Consider the following 11,076-nt stretch of genomic DNA (forward strand, 5'->3'; position numbering starts at 1 on the left):
CTTGTGTTCTCTCCATCTTGCAGTGGCCCATCTGAGTTTCTCTGCCATCTTTAGCTATGATTCATCTGTCGTGTGAATTCAATGATCATCATCTGTCTGTCTATCATCGCTATCTGCTGTCTGTTTTTGTCGTCCATTAACCATCATTTTGTAATCCGTCAATATGTCGTATACCTGTCGTTCATTTTGCTGATGTCTGTCTGTCAGTCACCTATTTATTATTATTTTGATCACACATCTGTCCTTCTTTAATCTCTCTGTCTATTTATCTTTTTTGTCATTCATCCCGCTTTCATTTGTCATATATCCATTTTGATCTGGTTGTCCAACTGAACCAGCTGTCTTCCCCTCTCCAGCAAATCTCTTCATTTCTGCTGCATTTCTATCGATCTGGTTATCCATTCATCCGTTAATAGATCTTTTCGTTTCTCTCAGTTATTCATGTTTTCCTTTGATCATGCTCATGAGAACTCCCTCATTGGCACCCTCTGTCATCTACACTCCTGACCTCTGTCTATCCTTCATCCATCCATTTGTCTATCACCGATCAGTCATCAGCTCCTCATCATTAATCTTTCATCTGAGTCCATCGATCTGATGCCTTTCTTTAATCCGTCTGTCGTCCATTCATTTATTGCCCGATCTCCTTTTCGTCCGTCCTTCACATGAAAGTGCTCCAACAATGATCCGAAGTTCAGAAATGACTCGGTCGATGAAGATTCTTAACTCCCACTTTCATGAGCAACTGACGTGCTCAACGAGTGGTTTAAGTTTTTGTTAATTCAATTATTGCTAACTGGAGAAACTTTGTGACGGATGGTGCTGTTGAGTGTTGTGCTGCAGCTAATAATCTACTCCATTTGTAACACACACGCACTGCACAGTTAGGGATGGTTGCATAAACACGGAGATCATTAGTCAAAGAGATGCGGGCGGTCTTTGTTCACTTAATTGTTTCTTTGTGCAGGAGAATTATAGATGACTCTGTTTCGCAGATTATTTCGGGAGGCAGCTCATTAACACGAGATGCTGCTTATTTACAGGGTAAAGGCACCTTTTAAAATGTTCCTGCTGAAAAGCGTATCCCTGTGTTCGCAGCCCCGGCAGACGGTGCTGACTGCAGCAGGCAGCATCGGCCAGGCCAGCGGAGACCTCCTGCGCCAGATTGGAGAGAATGAGACTGACGAGAGGTTCCAGGTAAAACCGCATGTTCTTATGTTGCTATTCATCTGGGTGACTTGAAACCATTGGAGATGTTCGGCAGAATAAATGGAAACGTCTTAATTAAATGCTGCATGTCGAGCATGTTGGTTTCCGCCCTGACTGATGCAGACTGTTGAGACTGGTGCCCACTCTTCTCAGCTCCACACCAGTATGATCTATAACTTAACTGAGTCTGGGGACAAGGTACACCTATAGGTCGCTCTCTCAGGCCTGGCTCCTAGGTGACTCCAGTCATAGCAAAGGACATTATACATCCTGACTTACGACTAAGTATTTGTTCATTAAAGAAATGTGTAAAGCACATGTGTTAGACTCAGGAACAGGGACCAAATCTGTCATTTTTATATGACTCAAACAAAAACCTATATATCAAATTCAAAAGGTTGAAAGGCAGCTAAAACTAGGTCACCGACAGCGGATGTTGATATCATGACCTATAAGGGTTCGTGTTCTAGACAAGCTAGCCAGCCCATTCTTTTTATATGCAGTGTATATATATATATATATCATTAAAAATAGTGCTCAGGTAATCGAGACTCACAAAATAAAGTGAGGTGAAATTATATTATTGTCCATTAATTATATTATTGTCCATTAATTTAAAAGGAATATTAATTTTACTGATGCATTCATGGTCTGAAAAATGTAATGTTTTACTGAGCTTTGCTCCTGTTGGGTTTCATTCTTATCGTATTTAAAAAAAACTGCTTATTATGCAAATACGTGATCCTATTGTTAATAGTAAAAAAAAAACTGGCTAACAAACGTTGCATCAGGATGACTTGTTGGTGTTTATAAAAGAGTCTGCAGGTAACTGGATTAAGCAGAAGACAAAGACTGTGTTTTCCAGCTGGCTGTCAACTGAGACAGATGTCCAGGTCTATTGCAGTAAAAGATGGAGCTCATCTCTGGCTTGTAGACCGTCATGTTTCTGTAGCTGCAGAAGTGCTTGTTAATCAGACCAGACCAGAAGGGGAAGGGATTGAATGCCTGCTTTGTGAGGACTCCAGGCGCCAGTGGGTTGACAAACAACATGATATAATGCTCTACATTTAGCTACAGTTCAATCGGCAGGTATTGAAAGTTGGGTGTGTGATGCTGGTCTGTGATTTGGCTAATGAGGCAGGCGGTTTGACATTCATGCTCTGATGCTCCTTCCAGGACGTGCTGATGAACCTGGCCAAAGCCGTGGCCAACGCCGCCGCCATGCTGGTGCTGAAGGCCAAGAATGTGGCTCAGGTTGCAGAAGACACGGTTCTTCAAAACAGAGTCATCGCCGCTGCAACCCAGTGTGCCCTGTCCACCTCCCAGCTGGTGGCCTGTGCCAAGGTAACGCCGATCCAAGAGCTCACGCTGCGCTGCGATCCTCCCGCTGTCTGACACTTGGAACATACTTGGCCTTATTAAAGAGGAGACAATAGATGAAGTGCTCTCTTTGTGATGCCACATTCTCCCTCCCCCGTGCTTGTAGGTGGTGAGTCCCACCATCAGTTCTCCAGTCTGTCAAGAGCAGCTGATCGAAGCTGGGAAACTGGTGGATCGGTCTGTGGAGAGCTGCGTCCAGGCCTGCCTGTCGGCCACAGAGGACGGAGATCTGCTCAAGCAGGTACACTTGACTGTGGGGGAGTTGTCTCCTCCATATAAGTACACTGATTCATGTATATTTTAAAAAACTTTACATGTTTTCCATAATTACATTTATCCAAATATTTTTATTCTGATTTCTTTAGCTACTACTACTATTACTTTTTTATTTTAACTTTTTGTATTTTTCTTCATGTGGGACTCTACTCTCTATTATTATTATTATTGCAAGTTTTGGAATGCATTTTAAAACAGTCAAGCAGGCCAATGGGAACACGAATGCACCCCCGCTGCTCTAAGAAGATCGCGTTTTGCTTAGGAAGCAATGTAGTTAATGAGTTTAGTGTCACTCTCTCTGTGTGGAGGGGTCGATTAAAAGAAGCTTAAGAAAACTACTCATGTGCTCCGTCCGGCTCTCAAGGTGAGTGCCGCGGCTGGCGTGGTCAGTCAGGCACTGGGGGACCTGCTGCAACATGTGCGCCAGTACACATCCAGAGGAGAGCCGATCGGCCGCTACGACCAGGCCACTGACACCATCATGACCGTGACCGAGAGCATCTTCAGCTCCATGGGTGATGCAGGTGAGTCAAGACCAAAGTGGAGCTGCTTATCAGTTGCTGTGTGATGAAGCTCTGCCGTCTCATGTGTCATGTCGCTTTATATACAAAGTGGATTTTTTTTGTTGGGTTTACATGAGCTGAAGTGAGTCGTTGCCAGACAACGGAAGGCATCCTTGAAGCAAACACAAAGCTCCTGTGTCCCTAATATGAGTGTCTGACAAGTGGTGTTGCTCTGTATTATCTCTACAGCTCTTATATTACAAAACATATTGGATGATTGTACAACATTGACTTTCGAAGGTCCACTTTCCCCCTCCAAACCTCGGACCATGCGCTTCATTTACTGAGCCATTAATGATTTATTATAGCTAATAATGGTCCAGTCATGGAGCGATACGTTCCTCATAAATCTTTCATATAAATTATAATTCTTCATACAAAGCTCCTCGCAGCTGATGTGTTGACATCTTGGCATCGGTGGTGTCAGTGGGACAGCTGCGTGGAGGACATCAGTGTCCGGCTGTCTCTCCACCTTGATTGATGGACTTTGCTGTCAGGATGAGTGTTTACTCTGCTGAGGCTTGCAGACCTGCTGTCAGATGAAGGTTATCACCCCTGAACTGCTCTGTCAGGATCTGTCGCTCGTTCGAGGCGGTTAGCAGAGCCGGAGTGAAAACTGTCACTCGTAATGTTTTTTCTCAGAGTTTGGTGCATTATTGCAGTCTGAAGGTTTGGGATTGTGGGCCGCCAAGGTGCTGTAGCGACGCGCCAGATCTGTGGTTCAAACAGTCACGTCAATCAGTATCCAGTTCTTCTCCACTGACACATTCTGATGGTGATTTGTGAGTCATAGCTACTTCGAATCCAACCCGAGGCTACTCACTGTTTGGTGTTAATGTGGTTCCGTCCTGTGTCAAGTATGCATGTTCTCCTGGTCCTTACAACTCTGGTTTCCTCCCACATTCTAAAAACAAAATTGTCATGTCTTCTATTTATGTCCCGTGATGGACTGGAGATCTGTCCAGGGTGTCCCTTTTCTCCTCCCTTGTAGCCGGGATAAGCAACAAAGAATTTGACTTGATTTGTAAAAAGGCAGAACTAAAGAAGAGGCATGAATGTGATGGGAAAGTGTTAAAGCCTAATTTAATGGTATAACGGGGGTTGAGGATAAAATAAGATTATAAAATAAGATTTACAAATTACTTAATGCTCTGAAACAAAATGTATAGTTAAGATTTTAATTCCTGTCAATAAATTAGGTGCTTTAAAAGGAAATAATCTTTGGCACCCAATCATGTAAATATTTGATTAAAAAAATGTAAGAATAAAAAAATATTGCATTTTTGACTGTCTTTACATGATTTATGGAGTCAAGAACCCGTGCAGCAGGTTTGTCATTCAGGAGCTGATGTACTAAAACGAAACCTTCAAGATAACTTGTCGTGAAAAATCAATACACAAAATGCAAAGGTAAATTTAAAAAGAAATGAAGCAGAATTTCGCAGTGACGTAACAGAATGTCACTGTAAAAATTCAGTTGACATTGAAATCCAATTTCTTGCCCTGAAACCTGATTCTTTTGTTTTGTATGAAGATCAGACTGGTTTCTGTCAGTAATGGATGACTGCCCGTCAGTTTCTCTGATGTTGCAGGTCAGTGCTTCACATCCTGTATATAACAGGCCAGGTGGCATGACGAAGTCGAGTACAACATCTCCAGACAAGTCTTTTCCCACATGTCCCATCTGAGAGACTATCCACATCATAAAGTGTCATCACTATTATATATATATATATATATATATATATATATATATATATATATCTGCTTTTAGTCAGCTCTTAATTCAATATTTGAACAGGAATGAAGGACTGTTAGTCTTTAATCCCAGATCATTTGAGCTGCAAAAGTGTCTTAACCATGAAGAACTGTATAGAAAAATAATGTATGAATTTTCATTTCCTCCTCAGACGGAGCCTCAGTGTTATGGAAAAACAGTATGTGTTTCTAGGTAATGAGAAGCTCATGATCTCACCTGTGCTCTCCCTCCTCAGGTGAAATGGTCCGCCAGGCTCGGGTCCTGGCTCAGGCCACCTCTGACTTGGTGAACGCCATGAGGTCCGACGCTGAAGCTGAGGTGGATGTGGACAACTCAAAGAAGCTGCTGGCGGCTGCCAAGTTGCTGGCTGACGCCACTGCCAGGATGGTAGAGGCTGCGAAGGTCAGAGGACATCAGCTCCGTCAGTGCCACACTTTTACTGTCACTTTGCCTTTGGAGCTGATCAAATATAAAGCCGTGAAGTATGAGGCCATTAGGGAAATGATTTGCTTGGGGAAGTCGTTTTTGTTTCACTTAAGATTGGGGAACGCAGACTAACCTTTAATGAACTCATTACTTGTATATTTACTGTTTATAATCAGTGATTAAGGTGTTGTTTAGGACAAACTTTCTGTGAACATTCCATGGTATTTGTTGTGTCACGCTGCACGTCATAAGAGAAAGTGACTTGTCACTTTAGTCATTAGCTGTAGAAGTGTTCTGTCGTGAAGACAACCTTTAGAAAAGTAATGACACTGAAGAGGTGGACTTGATGATGACTTAGAGTGGACTCGCTATCATGGGTTTTAACCAGCATGTGCAAGCATGACAGGGTTCGGCCTCTGACTTGAAGTTATCAGAATCAAATTTATTGCCATGGTCAGTGGGAAGCCCATCAACTAGGAAAGTGTTTAGGAATAAAGTGCTGACAATAAATAAATAAATTGTGAAATGAAATGAAATAAAATAAAATAGAATAACAACAAGGCACGAATTCAACAGTCTGACGGCCGAGGGGAAGAAGCTGTTCCTGTGACGGGAGGTTCTGGTCTGGATGGACCGTAGCCTCCTGCCAGAGGGAAGAGGAACAAACAGTCCATGTCCACAATGAGAAGGGTCGGCTCTGATCTGACCTGCACGTCTCTGGGTCCTGGAGGCATACAGGTCCTGAAGAGGTGGCAGGTTGCAACCGATCACCTTCTCAGCAGAACGTACGATGCGCTGCAGTCTGCTCTTGTCCCTGGAGGTGGCGCTGTTGTACCAGACAGTGATAGAGGAGGTGAGGATGGACTGGATGATGGCCGTGTAGAACTCCACAAGCAACTTCGTCGGCAGTCGCAGTTTTCGTAGCTGCCTTAGGAAGAACGTTCTTTGCTGGGCCTTCCTGAATATGAAACACCTGTTCAGTCCAGATGACTGTACGGTGTCTTTTAATGCAGTCGTGCTTCTGTTGGTGTTTACCCTCCACCTTTTCTCCCTGCTGTATCTAACCATCAGTAATCTGAGCTGCAGGAGGCGTAACAAATATAAAGAGCTGAGCTTTTTCAGATCCACTTACAAGTCTTTCCAGTGGAGGAACTGAAGACAAGGTAGATCTTAAACTGCAACCGTTGCCTCAAAAGTTTCAAACACCACCTTTCAAATTCCGAATTCAGATGTCCAAGATTTTGGAAACATTAAATTGGCAAAATTAGCAGTCAGGCCAGCGCTAATGTCTCCAGGCGGGACTGAAATTTCCCCGGCGTCGAGCGCCGCGCCCCGCGGCCTTTGGTGCGCTTAAATCATAGAACATGATTAAAAAGAGCAATGAAATCAAGTTGTGCGCCCGCCGCAGGGGCGGTTTAACCTCGTCGCCGAGCTGGGTCTCCCCCATCCACAACGATTAATCTCCCACCTCTGCTCATCAGTCTCATTATCTGCCCACTGAACCACGCGAGTATCGCGGTGAAAGTAAACGTCGGAGCCTCCAGCTGGTTCGCAGGAGTCTGATGCCAGATTTATCGCCAGACACAGCTGCATGTTTCAGCGTGTCAGCGGAGGCTGAGACCTGACCCTGCTGTTGCCGTGGTAACTGATGAATTGAGCAGTTTAGTTTAGCAATGCTTTGAAGTGGATTGTGTTGCTTGGTTTGGTGCGTGGCTCTTCCTCAGCGTATCTCAAGTAAGCAGGTGCAGCTGTCTGCGGCCAGTGATGAATTAAAGCCGGTGATATCTTCTGATGCGTCCCGCTGGAATTAAGCACTTTTAACAATCGCACACTGCCTCTTCTGTTTGGGTGTTATCAACTGTTGAGATGAGTGAAAGCTGCTCTTCACTCAAGCGCCACAAGACTGGCTTAATTAGTTGAAAGCAGGAAGACACAAGTATCTGTGTGAACCCTGGAGCGGCTGTTTAAGATTAAACTTTTGGTTTCACCTCTCACTTCTGCTTGGCCGCAGCTGAAAACTCTGCTGCTATTTTGGACACAAAGCAGTTGGACTCCAGATAGTTGCATCTTACTCAATGAATCGGACCTGCTGGTGCTCTGTTGTGTATTCATTGTTTAAATTTGGTATATGGTGGAATGTTAACCTCCCAAGTGCTGTTTTTATGGCTCATTAAGATGATATCAATGTTTAAGACCCTGCATTCACTCGACTGGCTGAACTTGAGTTTCATTTCGGAGAAGAAAAGCTTCATGTTCCTCTGAGATTCCACCTCTGTTCCTGTGGAAGTGAAGGTGTGTAGGCAGCTTGCTTCAGTAGGTGTGATCTGAGGTGTTAGTCACTCTGAAATGTGCCTATGGATGATCTGAGGGTTCGAGAAATGAAGCTGTTTTGTTTTTATGTTTAAATATTCTGAGCCATTACTTTTTTTTCTGTAATCTGTGTATTTAGTTGTTTTTTGTTTCATTGATTATTTAGATAATTATATTATTATGAAGTCAAATTAATCTCATATCTATATTTTACAGATATTGATTTATTTTTTACTTTTAATGTAATGTTTTTAATTTTAATATATTGCCTGATTTTTTTTGTTGCACAGTTTTTCTTTCATATTTTTTAGTTTTCTTTTTGATTCGTTTTATATTTTTCCAGTAATGTTAATAAATCTATAGATTGTTTTTGTCTTTATTTCACGGTTTTTCTTTCATGTGTTGACTTTCTATTTTCTGTATTTTCAGAGACAATCTGAAATTATTTCACGACCATTTTTCTTTTTAATTCTGCTGTGATTTTTTATAGTAAGTTTCTGAAAAGTTATTAAACATGTTTCGTTTTTTCTTTTTCTTTCAGTTTTAAAGTTATTTTTCTATCTAATATATAATCTTTTTAAATTTTATTAACATTATTGTTTTATTGTTATTATTGTCGGTGTGACGTGCCTGTTGGGTATCATCAGTGTGAGCCAAGCTGCAGATTGTCTAAAATTATATATGGTCCTTCCTCAGTAAAGTCCAGAAGAGAATGGATAATTTGATAGATGAAATCGATGAATTTGATAAATGAACTGGTCAGATGAAAGAGAGGCACCTTGTATGTTGTTTGGCAATAATCAGCAGCTCAGAACCAGATTGTGATGGATGATCTGAGGGTGGATTTAGGTCTCCTGGTGTCTTTCCACATCTTAATTGTAGCTCTGCAATACAAATCACCACTGATGCAAAAATTATTGTGTTGCGTTAAGACAGGTCAAAATGTACTCCGTCCTGACGTGGTGTCAATATCCCCTCAGGGTGCTGCAGCATATCCAGAGAACGAGGACCAGCAGCAGAGACTCAGAGAAGCTGCAGAAGGACTGCGGGTGGCCACGAACGCGGCGGCTCAGAACGCCATCAAGAAGAAACTGATCAACAGATTGGAGGTCAGCAACACCATCCTTGCGCTGGACGGTGGAGAAAACACTCATCCACACGTTGACTCAGTTAAAATGTCAATTTCAGAGGTTTGAGCGTGGTGGGAATTCTGCTGCACTTGTAAATGCCATCTTCCCCTCAGTTCTGGTATCTTCAGTCAGCATCGTTTGGCAGCAGATTTGCAAGCTTGGACTTCACTGGCAGCTTATTTACCAGCAAATGTCAGGCTTCACAAGCGAACCAACATCTGACAGATTTCAGAAGGCATTTACTATTGTTTCATCTTTTCGTGTGGCAACTTAAATATCCACATCGAGACATGTATTCGTCTGTTAAAGATTGTATCGGAGCCGACCCAAACTTTGTGCACTCCGACTGTCAGTCTGACTTCATTACATTGTATGACAGCAAATGTGAGCAACATGAAGTTTGTTGTTTATGTCATCGAGACATCATGTGTAACACAACTCTCTCTCTAAATTCAGTTTTAGCACTTTTCACATGAAGTTTTGACCCTTTTTGACTAAATTTGAACTATGTTTCAACTAGATATCCATTTAGTTTCTCCTGATTTTCCTGTACTAAAACACTTTAATATTAGTAAATACAAATACCCTATAGTTTTGGACCTGACACTCCTTGTGTTTTTCCCGTGCAGAATGCTGCTAAACAAGGAGCGGCTGCCGCCACTCAGACCATCGCCGCTGCTCAAAATGCGGCAGCGTCCAACAAGAACACTGCTGCTCACCAGCAGCTGGTCCAGAGCTGCAAGGTGAGTGCCTCACACTGTCCTCAAGCTGGTGTCGGACAGAAAAATAACACGAAGCATGCTTCTGTTGCAGGCGGTGGCGGACCACATCCCCCAGCTGGTGCAGGGTGTCCGAGGCAGTCAAGCCAAACCTGAAGACCTCAGCGCTCAGCTGGCTCTGATCATCGCCAGTCAGAACTTCCTCCAGGTGCTGCACCTCTTTTCACATTTTAACTTTTGCCAATCTTAATTTTAATCTTCCCTCTGCTCTTAATTTGTAACCAGGCCAAAGCAAATATAATTAGAGCCCGTCCCCTGTGCTTTTTCAAACCGACCTGCAACCTATTTCCGTTTATCTAGATTTAATGAAGGGTTTAAGCAACATGGTTTAATTAATTTTCCTCCGGATCTGTAGCCGGGCAGCAAGATGGTGACCTCTGCCAAGTCATCCGTTCCCACGGTGACGGATCAGGCCGCAGCAATGCAACTGGGTCAGTGTGCCAAAAACCTGGCCACCTGCCTGGCCGAGCTGCGGACGGCTGCGCAAAAGGTATTAAAGCCAGCGATACCAACAGACCCAGAGAATACCAGGAGCGTGTGAGCTATGAGTCAATGATGCTTCCGAATTTCCAGGCTCATGAGGCGTGTGGACCCATGGAGATCGACTCGGCGCTCACCGCCATCGAGACCCTGAGGAGTGAGCTGCAGGACGCCAAGATGTCATCCGCTAGTGGCCAGCTGAAGCCTCTCCCTGGAGAGTCGGTAAGAAATATGTTTGCTTGAATGACCCAAGTCTGAGAAACTTTCTCATTCATTATTTCCTTTTCATATTTTCCCTCTTTTGCTTTCCAGTTGGAGAAATGTGCCCAGGACCTGGGCAGCACCTCCAAATCGGTCGGGTCGTCGATGGCACAGCTCCTGACATGTGCAGCTCAGGGAAATGAACACTACACAGGTTGGAATCATTGCATCCGCTTTCATTTGACTTCATTTTGATTGTTGACCAAATGAATGTTCCAAAACTTCTTCATCACAAGGACATGATTTTCCTTGAGACAAACGGACATGAGTCAAGTGTTGGGCTTCCTGGATCACACTGGTCAACCAGCCCTGGTGTTGTCCTCACTCACCAATCCTCATGTTCCACATTTATATATCAGAAAGCAACTCTGATTGACCACATCACAACCCTCGTCGTCCACCTCTTCTTCCATCTGCTATGTTCTCAGTCCAACACTGTCTCTCATTTCCACGTGTCCAAACCCTCTCACTTTGTCTTCAAACCTCCTCTGATCTCCTCCTTT

At 43.4% G+C, this 11,076-nt stretch overlaps 1 protein-coding gene across 3 annotated transcripts in view; it reads left to right on the forward strand.

Annotated features, from left to right (window-relative positions):
* LOC128758525 (talin-2) overlaps window positions 1–11,076 on the forward strand; it is a 90,344-nt gene that overhangs the window by 54,886 nt on the left and 24,382 nt on the right. For all 3 annotated transcript variants that reach the window (XM_053864550.1, XM_053864549.1, XM_053864551.1), the window contains 11 exons: window positions 1,099–1,197; window positions 2,386–2,553; window positions 2,696–2,830; window positions 3,230–3,389; window positions 5,423–5,589; window positions 8,904–9,032; window positions 9,683–9,796; window positions 9,867–9,980; window positions 10,188–10,322; window positions 10,406–10,534; window positions 10,625–10,727. In XM_053864550.1, coding sequence (XP_053720525.1) covers window positions 1,099–1,197; window positions 2,386–2,553; window positions 2,696–2,830; window positions 3,230–3,389; window positions 5,423–5,589; window positions 8,904–9,032; window positions 9,683–9,796; window positions 9,867–9,980; window positions 10,188–10,322; window positions 10,406–10,534; window positions 10,625–10,727 — 1,453 coding nt within the window. The remainder of the gene's footprint in view (window positions 1–1,098; window positions 1,198–2,385; window positions 2,554–2,695; window positions 2,831–3,229; window positions 3,390–5,422; window positions 5,590–8,903; window positions 9,033–9,682; window positions 9,797–9,866; window positions 9,981–10,187; window positions 10,323–10,405; window positions 10,535–10,624; window positions 10,728–11,076) is intronic.

This window comes from Synchiropus splendidus, chromosome 5, assembly GCF_027744825.2.
Source record: "Synchiropus splendidus isolate RoL2022-P1 chromosome 5, RoL_Sspl_1.0, whole genome shotgun sequence".
NCBI classification, from domain to species: domain Eukaryota; kingdom Metazoa; phylum Chordata; class Actinopteri; order Syngnathiformes; family Callionymidae; genus Synchiropus; species Synchiropus splendidus.